Source organism: Raphanus sativus, chromosome 5 (genome assembly GCF_000801105.2).
Source record: "Raphanus sativus cultivar WK10039 chromosome 5, ASM80110v3, whole genome shotgun sequence".
NCBI lineage: Eukaryota > Viridiplantae > Streptophyta > Magnoliopsida > Brassicales > Brassicaceae > Raphanus > Raphanus sativus.
Window position 1 is genome coordinate 7,070,012 of NC_079515.1, and position 17,954 is coordinate 7,087,965.

General features: G+C 38.4%; 3 protein-coding genes across 4 annotated transcripts; 2 read left to right on the plus strand and 1 right to left on the minus strand.

The window, feature by feature from the left end:
• Positions 1–253: 253 nt before the first annotated feature.
• LOC108862221 (kinesin-like protein KIN-12C) lies at positions 254–9,802 on the plus strand. 2 transcript variants are annotated; one of them, XM_018636280.2, is made up of 30 exons: positions 254–853; positions 928–1,083; positions 1,196–1,279; positions 1,366–1,485; positions 1,561–1,674; positions 1,774–1,866; positions 1,946–2,106; positions 2,178–2,252; positions 2,542–2,629; positions 2,706–2,764; positions 2,858–2,921; positions 3,035–3,100; positions 3,189–3,350; positions 3,479–3,537; positions 3,890–3,956; positions 4,036–4,092; positions 4,242–5,619; positions 5,748–5,824; positions 5,951–7,174; positions 7,262–7,369; positions 7,466–7,617; positions 7,709–7,781; positions 7,873–7,947; positions 8,217–8,459; positions 8,541–8,639; positions 8,733–8,807; positions 8,892–8,950; positions 9,062–9,173; positions 9,261–9,356; positions 9,443–9,802. In XM_018636280.2, exons 1-30 carry the CDS (start codon positions 377–379, stop codon positions 9,608–9,610), a joined length of 5,841 nt encoding a protein of 1,946 aa, XP_018491782.1. In that variant the 5' UTR covers positions 254–376; the 3' UTR covers positions 9,611–9,802. The 2 variants fall into 2 exon arrangements, with proteins under 2 accessions (XP_018491782.1, XP_018491783.1); XM_018636281.2 differs by having other exon boundaries at positions 4,036–4,065.
• A 1,704-nt stretch (positions 9,803–11,506) lies between these two features.
• On the plus strand, positions 11,507–14,285 carry LOC108856345 (receptor-like cytoplasmic kinase 1). The gene is made up of 8 exons (XM_018630120.2): positions 11,507–11,779; positions 12,256–12,366; positions 12,463–12,713; positions 12,807–12,933; positions 13,017–13,290; positions 13,384–13,516; positions 13,649–13,735; positions 13,915–14,285. Exons 2-8 carry the CDS (start codon positions 12,285–12,287, stop codon positions 14,053–14,055), a joined length of 1,095 nt encoding a protein of 364 aa, XP_018485622.1. The 5' UTR covers positions 11,507–11,779; positions 12,256–12,284; the 3' UTR covers positions 14,056–14,285.
• Positions 14,286–14,494: 209 nt separating this feature from the next.
• On the minus strand, positions 14,495–17,340 carry LOC108857802 (probable receptor-like protein kinase At3g17420). Its single transcript, XM_018631815.2, has 7 exons — positions 17,079–17,340; positions 15,950–16,517; positions 15,642–15,869; positions 15,396–15,566; positions 15,188–15,317; positions 14,892–15,107; positions 14,495–14,798 (listed from the first exon to the last, which is right to left on the minus strand). Exons 2-7 carry the CDS (start codon positions 16,489–16,491, stop codon positions 14,703–14,705), a joined length of 1,383 nt encoding a protein of 460 aa, XP_018487317.1. The 5' UTR covers positions 16,492–16,517; positions 17,079–17,340; the 3' UTR covers positions 14,495–14,702.
• Between the last annotated feature and the right edge of the window lie 614 nt (positions 17,341–17,954).

The window sequence follows — 17,954 nt, forward strand, 5'->3', positions numbered from 1 at the left end:
TGGGTAAAAAAAGCAATTAATTGCAGTTTACATTATTACTACCACCACTACTTTTGTTTATATGTGGGGTCGTTAATCTAAAACCCTTTGAAGTTACACTAATTAAGCATATACTGTACTAATGATGAATCGAAAGCAAGATAAAACAATAGGGCCTCATTCGTAATAACAAAGAATCCAAAGGGCTCAAAGAAAAAATAAAAAGGAACTTTCTACTTTTGAAAATCCACTCCCTCTAATTCAAATCTGAGCTTGAAAGCTACAACAGAGTGAGTATAACTAGCATTAATTTCATCTTGTTCCATTATGAGCAATTGAAGAAGATCCGTGCATGCTGAGATCGAAAGATAACAACAACAGTACAAGCTAGTCCCTCATGCCGCGTAACGCTCCGAGAATCGAGATGCCGGAATCCGAAGAGAACGAGTTCGCGACCTTCGCTCTGTTCTCTCCCTCACGAGCTCCTCTCAATTCGATACCGGATCCAAGCCAACTGCGGAAGACGACGGCGAATCATCTCTCCGGTTTCGATTTAGCTCAGAAACTGGAGCTCGCGAGAACGCAGCAGGGTCCGGAGAGGAGAGGGGGTGTCGCGCACGACTCGAACCCTAGGATTGTGAGTCGTAACGCGAGATCTAGGTCGGAGCCGAACTCCGCGCAGAGTACGCCGACTAGGAACGGTGCCAGGGTTTCTCTCGGTGGCGGGGGATGTGTTACCGGCGCGAGAGTTGCTCAGTCTTTCGCTGGGAGAGGGAGGATCCCAAGGGGGATTTCTATGGCTGATTATGCGGAAACGGCTCCGCATTTTGAGATGAACGAAGATCATTCGTTTTGGAAAGAGCACAATGTGCAGGTTTGTGGATTTTGTTTAGTTGTTTGGTTGTTTGAAAAAGTTACTAAGTAAGGCTTTCTTTATATTTGGTGTAGGTTTTGATAAGGCTGAGGCCGTTAAGTACAATGGAAAGGGCTACTCAAGGACATGGTAGGTGTTTAAAGCAGGAGAGTCCACAGACATTGGTTTGGTTAGGCCATCCAGAGACTAGATTCACCTTTGACCATGTTGCCAGTGAGACTATATCTCAGGTAAACCTCATTTATCACAATGCTACACTTCCTTTTTTTTTAACAGATGTTACTATGTGATGTAGTTACCTGAATACACCTTATTTGTTGTGTATCCTGCTGATTTTTTCAGGAGAAACTATTTCGTGTTGCTGGGCTGCCTATGGTGGAGAATTGCTTGTCTGGTTACAACAGCTGTGTGTTTGCCTACGGTCAGGTGAGATCATGAATGATGATATGTACCTGCCTGTTAGAATTTTATGTGGTTCAGAATGTAAGAAACTTAAACATCTTCTCTTATAGACTGGTAGTGGCAAGACCTATACTATGATGGGAGAGATATCTGAGGCGGAGGGGAGCCTTGGTGAAGACTGTGGAGTTACTGCTCGTATTTTTGAGTATCTCTTCTCAAGAATCAAAATGGTAACTACCTAATTCCTCAGGACGAATCGTTACAAGCCAATCTATTTTAGTACTTAATAGGTCTTCTAAAATCAGGAAGAAGAGGGAAGGAGAGATGAAAAACTTAGATTCAGTTGCAAATGTTCTTTTCTTGAGATATACAACGAGCAGATTACCGACCTCTTGGAGCCATCCTCGACCAATTTGCAAGTAAACCAGTTTCTTTTTCTTCCATCACTTGACTACTATTGAATCATTATGTTACTTTTTGTTTTGAGATAGGTCGTAACCTTGTATTCCATGTTTTAGCTCAGAGAAGACTTTGGAAAAGGGGTTTATGTGGAAAATCTTGTAGAACATAATGTGCGAACTGTTAATGACGTTCTAAAGCTTCTATTACAGGCAAGACTTCCCTACTAAAGATTAGCTTAAGACTTAAGGTGTTCAAGTTATTAAGTTTTAATGTTTTCCTTATGCTCAGGGGGCTGCGAACCGGAAGATTGCAGCAACTCATATGAATAGTGAAAGCAGCAGATCCCACAGCGTTTTCACGTGTACAATCGAGAGCATCTGGGAGAGAGATTCCCTAACCCATTCAAGATTTGCCAGACTAAATTTGGTCGATTTGGCTGGTTCTGAAAGGTAGCCAGTATATTTTACTGTGGTTAGTTTTGCATCTTCGACTGATGAAATTATCCTTGTTACATATACAGGCAGAAAAGCTCAGGTGCGGAAGGGGATCGCCTAAAAGAAGCAGCAAACATTAACAAATCCTTATCCACTCTGGGGTAATCCTATCAGACATCTGTTTACGTGTCAGTTTGGCTGTCCTCTGCTTTTACCAATAACTATTTTCTGTTGTACATTGCTAAGCGTTTCTCACAAAATGGATGGCACGACTTTATTTGCTTTAGGTGTTTGACAACTTAAAAATTGTTATTGCCTTAAGCTTTAAGATAAATAATCTTTGGACAAGAGGCCTACAGTGCTTACACCTTCTACTATGCTCTATTTTCTCTAATCTTGTAACAAATTCTTAGTAGTTACTAACACTATCCCATTCATCTGTAAATTTAGCTTAGTGATAATGTCTCTGGTGGATTTGGCACATGGGAAACATAGACATGTTCCGTATCGAGATTCACGACTTACCTTTCTACTGCAGGTATGACCTATTAGAGCACTTCAGCCTTCATTTTTCCTTGCAACTGCATTGAGACTAACATCATATATGGTTTCAGGATTCTCTGGGGGGTAATTCTAAAACAATGATAATAGCCAATGTCAGCCCATCTCTTTGGTCTGTAACAATATCCATTCTTGCTTAATGGGTTTACCATTTACCTAATATGTCCCGTCCTGTGTATTTCTGATTATTATTGATTTATTGCAGCTCTACCAACGAGACTCTCAGCACACTGAAGTTCGCACAACGAGCCAAACTAATACAGAATAACGTAGTTTATGATTATTCAAATATTACAATTCCGCCTTTTCAAAAAAAAAATATATTACAATTTCGTCTATGAAGTTTGACATGATGTAAGTTTGATTCATTTTCATGTTCCAGGCTAAAGTCAATGAAGATGCCTCTGGGGATGTCACAGCACTCCAACAGGAAATAAGAAAGTTAAAGGTATTGACATCTGGACCAAACAGTAGACTTTACTTATCTCCTGGATATGCATGTGACAGTGCTATCAAAACGTTTTCGTATATTGAAGGTCCAGTTATCCTCTCTCGTGAAGAGCCATAACTCTTGTGGGGCTCTTTCAGACTGCATAGCTTCTCTTGAAGAACCCAGATATTCTGGTACGTATGAAGTAGCAAGAAAAACACAAGAAGACAAGTGTCACTGTCAGGTGAACAACTCACTGAAAAAGAAGGTATTTTGCAAAAGATTAGTCCTTTTCAGATCATGTAATGAAGTTTTGGGGAAAAAATGATATTTGCTGTTCTTAATATCGTTTAGTGCGGTTGCTGGTTTCTTAAGCTTAACTTTGATAAACTGTAGGAGAACGAGGTGGAAAAGGAATTTGAAGACTGCAGAAAGATGAACTCTAGTTTGGTCAGGTACTAATATGAAAGCCAAATATTCTTTTTTGTGAAGCTTTGGTATTGTATTAAAATCATTTACACTGTTGCATTATTTAGTTTGTGATATGTGAAATGGAAAATTTGCTGAGCTCTCTGTTGCATTTTTGTCTAAAAAACTGTCGCTCTATTCTTGGAGTTTGTCGTCCTACGTTTACTACCCTGTTCTATTACAGTTCTGATATGCCTTGTGTTAGTTGATAATATAACCTTGAACCTGAAAATTTTCAATTTTCTCAGAAAATAATAATACTATGATTAATTTGACAAGGTGGGAAAGAAGCCTGCTTTGGTATCGTCTTTTATGTTTTGGTGTTGCTTTTCAATGCAGAGAACTAGATGAGATACAAGCAGGACTTGGAAGATACTTGAAATTCGACCAAATACAATCAGACTTTGTAAGGTTTCATACTGACAGAGCAGTGGTTGTTATTAAATTTGCTTCGCCGGTTATTTATGTTTGTTTACCTTTTGCAGGTTGCATCTTCCACCAGTGGAGCTGAGCAGGTTAATCAAGCACATAAACATTCAATGGTTTGTTGAGTTATTATTTGTTATAAGAATCAGTCTGAATATATATTATATGTATATATATTTATTGTTTTGACATAGAAAGCTTGCTTGGAAGGGAAACTGTATATAAATGAGAAGCTCGTCTAACGCACTTTTTTCTGTTGAAACAGGCAGAAACAATGTCTACTAATGGTGAAAACAAAGAGGAAGTGTGCTTTTCAGAGAGTAAAAACTGCAGTAGTATCAATGGTGATACAGACAATCCTGATGGCAATAGGATTCAGATAATAAATGAATCACAGGATGTGCTAGAGGAGAACGATGGATCCATGAAACTGCTGAACAACAAAAGTAGTATGGAAAGAGACGCTGTTCCTAGGATAGAAGGTCATGACTTTGAGTTAAACGGCATGGTCAATAACACAGATGCTGTAATGAAGTCTGATGAGGGGGCAGACAGGTCAGTTCTGCAGTTCAAGTTGAGGAAAGTAATCAAGGAGCTCGAGGAGGCCAAAACACTCAATAGTCACTATGAAAAAGAGCAGAAGTTACTTTTATCTCAGCAACAAGATATTGAAGTAGTCCGCGAGCAAGTCGAGACAGAAACCGCTAGAACAATTCTTGAGCTGCAGGAAGAGATGATTGCTCTCGAGTCTGAATTTCAAGGAAGAATCTGTAAGCTGACTGAAGAAAATCAATCGATGAAAGATACTATAACTGTTAGAGAGGCAGAAATGAGAGCACTTAACCAAGACTGGGAAAAGGCCACCTTAGAACTAACAAATTTCATTGTGGATGGGTCTAAATCCATCACAGATGCCTCCACACAGATTGAAAGTATTGTATGTTCATTTCCACATGTGAATGCGTGGATAGGAGATTATGTTGAAAAGGCTGCAAAAGATTGTATAAGAAAGGAAGAAACAATTTTCCTTCTTCAGAAAAGCTTGGAGGATGCAAGGATATTGTTAGCAGAGATGGATTTGAAGCTGAATTGCTTAAAGGATGCAACAATTGCTCTCAACGAATTTCAACTGGATGGCAATGCTGCAACCACCGAAGAGAGTTTTCGCGTGAGCACTGAATTAGACAGGATGAGCAACGAGGTAGACACGCTTGAGAATGACTTAAAAGCAAAGCAGTGTTCTATTCTGGAGGCAGAGCGACATGCCGAAGCTGCCTTTTCTGTTAAAAAATGGCTTTCGGACTCTAGAAATCAACACCAAATGCCGGAAAAAGTAGAAGATCAACCGGTTAAAGAAAGCGGTCCCTCAAGTTCAGTCTTGGCTTCTCCTTGTGCGGAAGCGAATGCTGATATTAATTTTTTAATGGATGGATATATAAGTGAAGCAACATATACGAAGGGTGATGAGTTTTCAACATCAAGCTCTGACTTTTCAAACTGCAGATTGCAACATGATTGTGCATTGAACGCAGAGGGTCAAAGAGTTTCAGGTTCTGAATCTGACGCCCAGGAAATTCAAAACAGGACCAGGTCAGCAGCTTTGTTGGTTAAGAGTGGTTCTGAACATTGTGTTTACTGTGGAGGTATACTTTTGCTTGTCTTTTAATCACACACCCTATACCGAAGATATATAATTAGTAATCTTGAATGACTAAACCACCAGTTCTATCTTTTATGTATAGAAAGAAGCTTAAGTGTTTGTTTTATGCAGAGGGAAGGCAGACTGTACAGAGGCCATTAACGATAATGATGGGTAGAGCAGAAACGGAACGCAAATGCAGTAACCCAGTAAGTTTTTACTACCATTCGTTCTTTTCAAGATATATGAAGAAACTGGTTACATGTCAATGAAAGAGTAAACCATTGAGTTTGCATCTACGCAGCTTTTTTGAGATATATTTGGGTCTTATGCAGAGAGTGGATCCTGTGAGAAGTTTCTTCGACCGATTTGAGGCAGTTAATGCTACCATGAAAGAAGCTGACCTCACACTATGTGAATTAGTAAAGGCCAATGAGAAGAAAAATTTTGAAACTGCAATGTGGCATCAAACGCATGAAGAGCTAATGGTTAAGGAGAAAAATCTGACGGATGATCTTGAACAGGTCAAGTCTACACTATCGGCAACTGAACGGGAAAATCAAATCTTACTAAATCAAACACAATCGACTTTGGCTGAAATGGAAAATTCGGTGTCTTTGCTTGAAGCATATCTTCTGGAAACCAAAAGAGAAATAGGAGAAACAGTAGAGGCTTTAGCTTCCGATGTTGAACAGATTGTATCTGAAAACATGGAGAGAGAGTTCACCATGTATGCAACATACCAGTGCCACATTGGGAAACTGATGGATCAAATTTTGGACCACAGAAAACAGGTTATCACTCCCCACAATGCGGGGCAAGAAAACCAACAGTCAATGGAAACAAATGCCATTGGGTACAGTGCTGAAGATGAAGTTACGGGTAAGCTAAACAGAGTTCACAAAGCTGATGTGGTCACAAATCTCGAAGGTGAAGAAGTTGTTCAGACACATGAAGGCCTGTTAAATGAGAACTTTTATCTGAAAAAGGAGCTGGACAGAAAAGAAGCTTTGTTTGAAGGTTTGCTCTTTGATTTTCGGCTACTCCAGGAATCAGCATCAAATAAAAGAGATATCAAAGATGAAATGGATGAGCTTTTTGAAGCGTTATGCAAAGTTCAGCAAGATCTGGAGCTGAAAGCGAATCAAGTGCAAGATCTTTTTGTTCATAATCAGAATCTAGAAAATTGCTCCATTGACTTGAAAAAAGCGCTTCATACGTCCAAGGTGGATCTAGAGCAGGTCAAAGAGAGGATAGAAATTCTTGCGGAGCAGAATGATGAGTTAAGCGTCCTCGTCAGAGACCTCTGTATGGAAAAGGTTGCAGCTGAAGAGGGACTGGAAGACCAAAAAGAGATTGTTCAAAGACTAGAAAACGAAATCCTTCACTTGACTACTACAGCAGAAAAGCAGTTGGTCAAATCCATCGAAGAAAACTTGAAAAAGACCAGCGATGAGAAAGATCAACTTGTTGAAGAAATATGTTCATTGAATGACAAGCTCATGTTGGCGTATGCTATAGCTGATGAAAAAGAAGCAATTGCCGTAGAGGCTCGTCAGGTTTGTAACTTGTAATTGCTTCTTTCTAAATGAATCATTTGATCCTTAGCAATACTGAAGACTGACAGGAGTCTTTGTCTCATGTAGGAATCTGAAGCGAGTAAAATATATGCCGAACAAAAGGAAGAGGAGGTCAAGATTCTAGAAATTTCTGTTGAGGAACTTGAGCGTACTGTAAATATATTAGAACAACGGGTTAGTTTGCTTTGTTTGTCATTCTCTGTGTACAACATACTGTTCAGTCCGTCGTCTTAATTCTCATACTTATCTTCGACCTATCTTGGCTTCCAGGTGTATGATATGGATGAGGAAGTTAAAAGACATCGCACATTAGAGACAGAGCTCCAAGCTCTCAGGCAGAGATTGTTTAGATTTGAGGACCTCACTGGCACTGTGGTCACAACCACTGAAGGCAGAGATGAATATGAGAGTCAACTATCCACGTTAGCCATCCTAATCCTTCTTACGATTTAAGTTTATCTTGTCCATCTTTCTCGGTGAATACTGATATTGGTAAAGATAAACGTACTACAGGTCAAAAGAGCTGCAAGGTGCGCATGGTCAGATACAAGTCCTCCAGAAGGAAGTAGCAGAGAAAACCAAAGAGGTGTGTTATATTATTGGATTGTTCAGTTCAGTTTTCTCATGAAACTCAAAATTTTACCCTTACTTCTACTTTCGTCTTTCCCCACTTACAGATTAAACAGCTAAAAGAGTACATCTCCGAAATTTTAATGCATTCTGAGGCCCAAGCATCTAAATACCAAGAGAAGGTATTGGAGTTGTAGACTTTAGCAGTTCTAAACACTAAGTTAACTTGCTAAAATCATTTAGTTCAGCGAATAATTAGTTTCCATACTGCACAAATTTGCGACATTCTTTGCTAAAAGAAAACATCATGTCAAGAATTATTGTTATTTCTGTTACCTATTGTGCTGCATCTGAAGGCGGTAAAATTAGTGTTTATTTATATTAGCACCTGGGAGTGTTATTTCTCTTCATTTGTAGCTCATATAACTTCATTGGTTTCTACTGTTAACAGTACAAGACTCTGGAGGCCATGATTCGAGACTTCAAATTAGAGGAGTCAAGTTCGTCAGCTGCAGAGACCAACATATCACATAAAACTGAGAAAAGCTCAATAAGGAACAGAGGTTCAAGTTCACCCTTTAGATGTATAGTTGGGTTGGTACAACAGATGAAGTTGGAGAAGGATCAGGAATTGACCATGGCAAGGGTTCGTGTTGAAGAATTGGAATCATTGCTAGCTGCTAAACAGAAAGAGGTCCAGCCTACTTGCACTAGATTCTTCTTTTCTTCTGAAGTGACATAGAATCCCTCTTACATAATTTTCATGCTGGAACAGGTTTGCACATTGAACACGAGGATAGCTGCAGCTGATAGCATGACTCATGATGTTATTCGGGATTTACTTGGTGTGAAAATGGATATAACTAGCTATGCTGTAAGTATATTAGATTTTATGTCATCTTTAAGAGAGTTTAAGAAAGCACTTTTTTTCCTAAACGTATTCGGTTTCTTCGTTGGGATATTTCAGGAGTTGATTGACCAGCACCAGGTCCAAAGAGTGGTTGAAGAGGCTAAGCAACATGCTGAAGAGATCATGTCCAAGGTGATAATGCTATATACATATTGCATCCTCTTTAGTTAATCATCAGCTTTGGTCATTGATCTCCCTTTTTCTCCATCGATTTAGGACCAAGAAATCATCAACCTGAAGAGACATATTGATGCTCTTGTTAAGGAAAGAGAGAGGTTAGCCCTGTTCTACGTCTACCATAACTGTTCTCTCACTAGCCAAGATGTTTATTTTCTCTCTTGAAGTACATAAAATATTTGCTCTCTTGGGATGTTCTTGCTGGACAGTTGCATGTCAGAGTTGAACAAGAAGGATACAGATGTTCTTGCGACACAGATATCTCTGGACCAACTACAAGAGCGAGCTCAATTGCTTTCTATGCAAAACGAAATGTTGAAGGTAATTAAAAGTTTGTTCCACCTTTAATCCTACAACCATTGTTACGTGTGTTTCTTAGCTCACTGATTCTATCTTCCATATTTTCAGAATGACAAGAGCAATTTGCTGAGGAGGTTAGCTGAACTTGAACAAACAGTCCGCGAAGCCCAGGCCAGTAACCAACGTGTTCCACAGACAAAAAAGGTATGCATAATATACTTACAAACGGCGCTGCATTCTTTACTCAATGATCTGATTCCAAGATCTTGAATTTTTTTTCTGTTGAACAGGATACAGTGTCATTTAAACTAGCTGATACTGATTATACTAAGAGACTGGAAAACGCTCAGAAGCTTCTTTCTCATGCTAATAATGAATTGGCAAAGTATCGCAAAACCAGCAATAACATTCCATCTACAAGAACTCAAGGACAGAGCTCTGGTACAAGATATCGGTAAGAGATCTTCTTTACCAAACTGTGCAAGTCCCACGTCCAATTCTAATTGCTAGATGGAATTTCATACGTGATTTTATTTTAAAATCTTTTGGAATGATTGTGTATAAGAGTGCATATACCATGTTGTTGTAGTTGGTATGTTGTTTGTATTTTTGTATGTTTATATTTCTATGAAGGAAGAGTTTTGCAATCATTCGGTGTTAAGCCACTTGACCACCATCTTCTCATTTGCTAATTACGGAGTAAACTAAAGATATGATGGTTTTCACTCTTGCACCACAAATACAACAAAGACAAAACTCGAGCCTATCTATATGTTCGAAGCTTCAAAGACTCATCCTGAGACAAGGCAATTTACAACATTACAGGTGTAATATGACCATCCACTTACGGGGAAGAAGGCCTTCTTCCTCTTTAGGTTCCAAGGAACTGTGATGTCCGTGGATTTATTAGACGCGATCTTGTTGAATACTAGGAGGAATCCTTCTCTGCAATAAAGATCCAGTGATATAAGTATATAACACTCTCAGCCACAACATAACCCCCTTCTTCTGATCTGGAACGGACAAACCAAAAAAAGACAAGAACATACCTTAATCAGCTCAACAATGTTCACTCTTGCTGATAGCTGTTCACTCTTGCTGATAGCCCTTTCCATTGCCTTGAAAGCAACTTCAACAAATCTCGTCTCCATCAATACGTAATAGTATGAACACCAGTTCGTTATATCATATACTAGTCTAAGTCGCAGACATTTTCAAATCTCTCATCTCCACTCCAATACACATATAGATTGAGTTACTAGGCTCCAAACAACCGATATAATGGGCCAACAATTAGGACCCTAGATCAATGACATATAGGCTTTTTTTAGTTTAAAGTGGCTACTTGCTAACTTCTTGGCTTGAATGAATGTAACCCATTTTTGAAACATTTTATGGCCCTATTGGTAAGTGGCGACTATATATTTATGTGATTTTAAGCGGATTTAGAAAATTTAATCCAAATTTATTTGTAAATCCTAAACGCAAATGAGAAAAAATAAGATATGTTTTTTGTTTGGTGAACAGATTTACATTTGAATTAACTTTCTAAAACTGCTTAAAAAACACATGAATATATACAAGCCGCGTGCATAAATAAGATTTCGAACTTCTGTTTTGGTACTTTGAAGAAAGTATAAATAATTTCGAAAAGATGGTGGAAATTGAGGTGAGACAGACGCGAAAGCTTCACGGTGGTTGTTGACTTTGTAGACCGACGACCATATCACAAAGAACACGCTCACCTCGCTTTACATCTCGTTGACCTCTATTCAACTTCTTTACTTATATTCCATCCATAGTATCATATAAATTAATAAACCGACTATTTTGCTTTTGTTTTTCTCGCATACATTCACCCACTAGGTAAAAGTTTCTTCAGCTTTTATGTGATTCAAAGAAAGTTATACTATTATTATGTTTGACGGTGAGCGTGGAACTTGGAATAAGACAAAAATCTGTCTATGGTTTGGAGTTATGCTAGAAACTAAATTACCATATATTTACTTGGCCAAATAAAAACTTTGGAGTCGGACTAGTTGTCAATATCTCCTTAAAGGATTAGTTGAGCTTTGGTTCAGATTCTCCAATTTTTTTTATAAAAAATCAGAAGGTTATGTAATTCAGTATACGGTCCACTATATAAAAATTACGAAATGAATTTATTTATCCTTTTATTTCAAAATTTATTGGATCATTTTATGTAGGATAAGGTTGACTTTGTGTGAATAAACACTATTTTAAAGATAAAAGAAATTGTGGAACAATTAAAATGGGTAATAAAGGAGTAGATTAAGACATTGGACCCTCCAGAGACGATAAAGTAAAATAAATAATCAGAAGTTGCAAGGAGGCAAAGGAGGACTACTGACTAATACAACTTGGAACTTGGAAGAAGAAGTAAGCTATCGTGCGCATGCAGCGCATCTGCTCCAAACACCTTTAATAAGAAATTTCCGCCGGGAAGAAAAGTCTGCCCTCTGCCTTCTTAAGCCTAAAGCTTCGCCACCAACCATACGTATAAGAAGATATAGTCAAAATCCTCCCTACCCTTCTTCTTCTCCTTTCATCGGAAGAAGATTCAACCACACTCAGTCTTCTCTCTCTCTCTTTTGTTTTGGAAAAAGGTAAAACCTTTCTTCTCTCTGAGCAATCTCCCATGAGTTTCCCTTTTAGGGTCTTTCCTTTTTATGTTCTTACTTCGATTTTTTTTTTATTTATCGCTAGGGTTCGATTTCATGCCCCAGTTAGTTTGAAATCCATTGTAGGGGTTACGATCGTTGACCTTTTAGGTCACCAAATGTGTTATCGTGTCTGGATTTTTGTTTGGTTTGATTTTAGATAGTTTTGTCTCTGTTTCTGCTTAAACCCTAAATAATTGGAAACTTTTTTTTGTTTCAGGCCATGTCTGAAAATTTCTATATTCGTATTGTCTATTTCCCTTTGCAAAAAAAAAAAAAAAACATGTTTAGTTTACTTACATGTTTCTTATGCAAAGACTCGGAGCCTGTTTTTAGTGTTTTTTTTTTGCTCAAATCTTGTTCTCTAACACCATTACTGACCTGCTCACTTTTTTTCTTTTTTTTTTGGCGTTATAATACAGTGTGGTTTGTGTTGTGAGAGAAGAGCGTAATGAGCTGCTTTGGTTGTTGTGGTGGTGACGATTTTCGTAGAGTTGCTGAAACTGGTCCTAAGCCTGTCTACGGCGCAGCAGGTACTTTCTAAGTTTATATTTCTCCTCTTTAATGTATATATCCTTTTGGCTATAGCCTCTAAGTTGATGAACTTTTTTTTAAACCGTTGCTAAAAGGTCACGGTGGAGTTCACCATGCAAGGACAGACCCGCCCAAGAACACGCCAGTCATTCAGATGCAGCCCATCTCTGTGCCGGCTATTCCAGCTGATGAGTTGAAGGACATAACCGATAACTATGGTTCAAAGTCCTTGATTGGTGAGGGCTCTTATGGAAGAGTGTTCTACGGTGTTCTTAGAAGCGGCAAGGCTGCTGCCATTAAGAAACTTGATTCCAGTAAGCAACCTGATCAAGAGTTTCTCGCCCAGGTACAATGCTCTTGTCTCTAATATGGTTCGGTGTGAAGTCATTATGTTAAGTTGGGTTGCTGCTTTGTTACTGACCTAAGTAATGTTAACTAGGTATCAATGGTTTCGAGATTGAGACAAGACAATGTTGTTGCACTTTTGGGATATTGCGTTGATGGCCCACTCCGTGTGCTCGCTTATGAGTTTGCTCCTAATGGCTCTCTTCATGATATTCTTCATGGTAAGTCATTAATGTGAAACATTGATTCAGTAAGACTTGTAAGATGTGAAACTATTAACTAATGAAATGTGGTGTGACTTTAGGTAGGAAAGGAGTGAAAGGAGCACAGCCAGGACCTGTTCTGTCGTGGAACCAGAGAGTTAAAATAGCGGTTGGTGCGGCTAGGGGACTGGAGTACTTGCATGAGAAGGCGAACCCTCATGTTGTCCACCGAGACATCAAATCCAGCAATGTTCTTCTGTTTGACGATGATGTTGCCAAGATTGCTGATTTCGATCTCTCCAACCAAGCCCCTGACATGGCTGCTCGCCTTCACTCCACTCGTGTGCTGGGAACCTTCGGTTATCACGCTCCAGAGTAGAGCCCTTTTAATTGCTTTGACATAAAATGTCTTGCATCTCTTCTAATTGACTAAACTAGAGTCTTTTTGTTGGTTGTGCAATATTTCAGGTATGCAATGACAGGAACATTGAGCACAAAGAGTGATGTGTATAGTTTTGGGGTTGTTCTGCTAGAGCTCCTCACAGGTCGTAAACCAGTTGATCATACCTTACCCCGAGGACAACAGAGTCTCGTTACATGGGTAATGCATGCTTTGTGCAGCTCTGCTTCTTACTCATATTCATAAGAAAAATGCTTTAGGAAGACCAAACTCTTTAAGACAAAAAAAAAAAAAACATTTTATTAAATGAAAACGTGGTCTATGTGGTCTCAGGCAACTCCGAAACTGAGTGAAGACAAGGTGAAGCAGTGCGTTGATGCAAGACTAAACGGAGAATATCCTCCCAAGGCTGTTGCCAAGGTAGGTAACCTTTGTTGTCATAACATCATTGTTTATTAAATAGACAAGGTTTACCTTAGGACATTTACTTACAAACTGCTTCTCCAACGCTTCCATTGTTTTGGTTCCTCTCTATTGATTGTTTTCTGAGTCTATTTTTTGTTTTGCTCTCTGTTATATGACTCTTGGTATTGGATCAGCTGGCAGCTGTAGCTGCGCTATGTGTGCAATATGAGGCAGACTTCAGGCCAAACATGAGCATAGTGGTGAAGGCTCTTCAGCCTTTGCTCAATCCTCCTCGCTCTGCTCCTCAAACTCCTCACAGGAACAACCCCTATTGATTTGATATCCTCCAAATCTGATGCCACGCTTCATCATATCCACTATTTCATTTGTTTTTGTTTGAATACAATTTGTGTAAATTCCTGAAAATAGGCGTTTTATTTCTTTCATTTAAAAAAACCTGAAATGTTGCTCTACTTTTTTTTTTATATTATTTCATGCCTGCGATGTAAGTTTCTACTAATTATTATACAATATGTGAGGAATGAATATCTATTTATACTACTAATACAGCGTGTTTGTGCCGTTTTGTAAAACTGAGAAGATGGATTATTGCTGCATAGGTGGTGAAGTGAACACTCTCTCTATGTCTTCAGATACAATCTGTTCAACTAAATATCTTGTGTTGCTTTTACTTAGATACGAGGGAAGATATGAGTAATATATAAGAACTTGAGACTATATTTATAACCGATTTTAAGTTTAACATGATATCAGAATCTGAACCCACTAAACTTAACAGTTATGTTGAAAGTATGAAGGTAATAAAAATTTACAACAAAGCTATACAAAAGATCTCTCTTTCCTCCAGACAAGAGAAACGAATCTTGTCTTGTCGGCTATACATATCACATAATTAATCCACAGAAACAGTAAAAGAATCTAAACAATCTCCAAAAGAATCTAAATGTTTCTTTCTGTTAACTCAAATCTTTGCATCTGCTATGGTATTATCATCCTTATTCGCCTCTGTGCTTTCTTTAGGAACCTCTCCGTTCTGACTTCTCCTTCTTCTTCGTTCCTAACAAAACATTCACATCAAAAATAACTATCAACACTCTAGTTTTGTTTTTTCTGCTTTGAAACTTTGAAAAGTGTTATCAATTCTACATACCTCTCTAGGCAGCACAGGGTACTCATCAGATTCAAGCATTCGAGCAACTTGACTCATCGTTGGCCTCTTGTCTGCATCAGGATCAACGCATCTCAAAGCTGTCAAAAGCGCTCTTTTAAGTTCGCTTTTCGTTGGTTTGATCTCAAGCTCTTTATCCACCACTTGCTCAAACTGTTTCTGCTGTACCATTAGCTTCAACCACTCCACCATATGCACCTACTCAAATAAAATCAACTTTCAGTCTCTGAATCATCATCACTGTGTCAAGTTTATTATGAATCTCTTGCTTTTTTTACCTCTTCTTTAGGCCGTTCATAATCAACCGGGTACCTTCCAGTAACAGCTTCCAATAGAACAACACCAAAACTATACACGTCACTCTTCTCGTTTAGGAGACCAGAGTTAGCGTATTCAGGTGCAACATACCTAAACATGAAACAGAGAAAAATGTTATAAAAGCAACCAATGAGATTATGACTAAAGTGAAGTTAAAAAGCTACTCACCCAAATGTACCCATAACTCGAGTACTGACATAACTTTTATCAGCTCCAAGCAGCTTAGCAAGACCAAAATCAGATAACTTGGCATCAAAGTTGTCATTCATCAGTATATTGCTTGACTTTATGTCTCTATGCACCACTTTCGGCTCAATAGCTTCATGAAGGTAAGCCAGCCTGTGTAAATGAACCATGCATGAGCTTACAAGAAACAAGAAAAATCAAGTATTATTCTTAACAAAGGAAGCTTACGCTTTTGCAGTGCCAACAAGAACTTTGATTCTAGCCTCCCAAGTGAGATGTCCTTGGTGACTCATGTCACCGTGAAGCCACTGCTCTAAGTTCCCATTGTTCATGTACTCATAAACCAACATCCTATGTGTTCCTTCAACGCAGTATCCAAGAAGCCGAACTAAGTTCTTGTGCCTGACATGTCCTATTGCTTCCACTTCAACTCTGAAGTCTTTATCAGCTTGTCCTCTAAAATGTTTTTAAAAAAAACAATCATATCATCTCATCTTAAAGATCATGGGCATTGAGAACAGATAAAAGAAACTTACGGATTGTTGAGCAGCTTCTTGACAGCCACAGGGGTTTTGTTAGTTAAAGTTCCATGGTACACAACTCCATAACCCCCATCACCGATGATATTCTCTTTTGAGAAATGGTTGGTAGCTAGCTGAAGGTCACGGAGAGTGAACCAATGACCCCAACCAATGTGAGAACCTTCTTGGAGACCAGAGAGAGGTGAATGAGTTGTTTCTGAAGTAGGGACATGTTTCTCTAAAGAACCAGAGTAGTTATGGCCGTTCTCAATGTCTCTCTCTCCGAACTTGTCATCTAGAGCTTGGTGAGGTGTGACATTGTTGTTAGATGAGACGTGATCAACACTTATGTCTTTGATTTCATCTTGATGGCGAGGGGTTTCCGTTATGGGGAGAAGCTGTATGAAGTTGGATCTTTTGGATTTTTTACGGAAGCTGAGCCATACTGAGACGGCTAGGATTAGTATGAATGATGCGAACAGAGCAATGACTATGATCTCCCATAGTTCAAGTGCACCGTATTTCTTGGTTAGAGTTTGTTTCAGCTCAGAAGCCATTATTGTTCACAGAGATTTGTATCTACCTACAGAGTTTGAAACGGATCATTAATGTAACCAAAATTGAATGTTAAAGGAACAAATAAAGCAAGAACTAGAACATAACAGATGAAAGTAACCACTCAGATCATTTTGTAATAATATAGAGTTATAAGCATTTGAAAGTTGTAATTGTAATGAAGAAGATCAACAAGAGGGTTAAGCTAAATTATAATCTAACAACATCAACTTTGTCTCAAAACGACATAAATGCAAGAGACACAAACAGAGGAGAAAAACAGAGTATATAAGAAGCTAAAAGCCTAAAACTTTATCCTGAGAAATCAAAAGAACAATACAAATCTGATACCCATGGACTTGAGATAAAAAAAGAATTGAGCTGTTAGAAGGTACATGTTCCATAGTCATATGTCAAATTTTTAATAAGAAACCATTCAGACACCAGGATCAAGATCATGTGAGCTACAGAGCATTAAAAAGTCGAAGTTGCAGAAAGAAAGAAACTTTTTAAGCTTTCTGAAAAAACCCATATACAAAGATCAAACCTTTGAACACTAAACTTATTTAGTTCGGATTAAAACCAATACCTGCTTTTTCTAGAAAAGTTTCTCTCTGTTTCCGGTGGGTTGAAAGATGGAGACTATTGGCTCGAGTTAATAAAGGGTGGACATAAGAGAAGAGAACAAACTAATTATTGTCTTCATTTTAAGAAATCTTTAGAGAGATCTTTGTAGGGTTTACATTGGTTGCAGGGGGGAAGAAGAAGGAGGGAAACAGAGAAGGAAGTTTGAAGCTTTCTTTGATGTTTCTTCTTGTGGAAATATTTTAATGCTTGTGGTGCTGTCTTTGCTTTTTTAATTTTCTGTTTGATTAGTTTTCTTTTCTAAATTGCATTTAATGTTTTCTTCTTTTACATCTTTCGGCAATTTAATTATTCATTTAATTTATGTTTTCTCTATTAGCAACAGTTTCATTGTGGAAAGTGAAAACCGCTCCTACATGAGACTTTTTTCTTCTGTTGGCAAATTGTTTTTTTTTTTTTTTTTTTTTGTAATCTAGGGGTTCCCCGCTTCGCGGGTCATTCCCCTGGATCCGGTCAGGCAGCGGTCCACTTCACCCGGGAGGGCTGTACCTGGGCCAGAGCCCAATACCACTTTGATGTCCAGCAGAGGCAGGGTAGTTTCCGCATGGGGGGAATCGAACCCGGATGGTGATTGCCACCACAGACCCGTCCTGCCACTTGGACTACTTCGTCCGGACATACAAACTTTTAGGCTTCCCAAACAAATTGTTTGCAAGTTTTAAATGTTTACTCTTTATCAAAATAATAAGTAGAACTTTGATGTTTGTACGTAAAATAAGATAAAATTTTATAAGCATATACATAAGGTAAATTGAAATTTCACTATATAAACTCTTTTATGTTTATAGTTTTTATTTAATTATGTAAAGTAATGTTTATC

What these genes read in the sequence shown, in the direction of transcription:
- LOC108862221 (XM_018636280.2), top strand. Translation starts at nt 377, where the DNA reads ATGCCGCGTAACGCTCCGAGAATCGAGATGCCGGAATCCGAAGAGAAC. An exon ending in CCAAACTAATACAGAATAAC is followed by an intron (nt 2,922 to 3,034) that starts GTAGTTTATGAT and finishes TTCATGTTCCAG; the next exon opens with GCTAAAGTCAATGAAGATGC. An exon ending in CATCTAAATACCAAGAGAAG is followed by an intron (nt 7,948 to 8,216) that starts GTATTGGAGTTG and finishes TACTGTTAACAG; the next exon opens with TACAAGACTCTGGAGGCCAT.
- LOC108856345 (XM_018630120.2), top strand. Translation starts at nt 12,285, where the DNA reads ATGAGCTGCTTTGGTTGTTGTGGTGGTGACGATTTTCGTAGAGTTGCT. An exon ending in AACAGAGTCTCGTTACATGG is followed by an intron (nt 13,517 to 13,648) that starts GTAATGCATGCT and finishes ATGTGGTCTCAG; the next exon opens with GCAACTCCGAAACTGAGTGA. An exon ending in CTCCCAAGGCTGTTGCCAAG is followed by an intron (nt 13,736 to 13,914) that starts GTAGGTAACCTT and finishes GTATTGGATCAG; the next exon opens with CTGGCAGCTGTAGCTGCGCT.
- LOC108857802 (XM_018631815.2), bottom strand. Translation starts at nt 16,491, where the DNA reads ATGGCTTCTGAGCTGAAACAAACTCTAACCAAGAAATACGGTGCACTT. An exon ending in CTTGTTGGCACTGCAAAAGC is followed by an intron (nt 15,567 to 15,641) that starts GTAAGCTTCCTT and finishes TCATTTACACAG; the next exon opens with GCTGGCTTACCTTCATGAAG. An exon ending in ACCCTGTGCTGCCTAGAGAG is followed by an intron (nt 14,799 to 14,891) that starts GTATGTAGAATT and finishes ATGTTTTGTTAG; the next exon opens with GAACGAAGAAGAAGGAGAAG.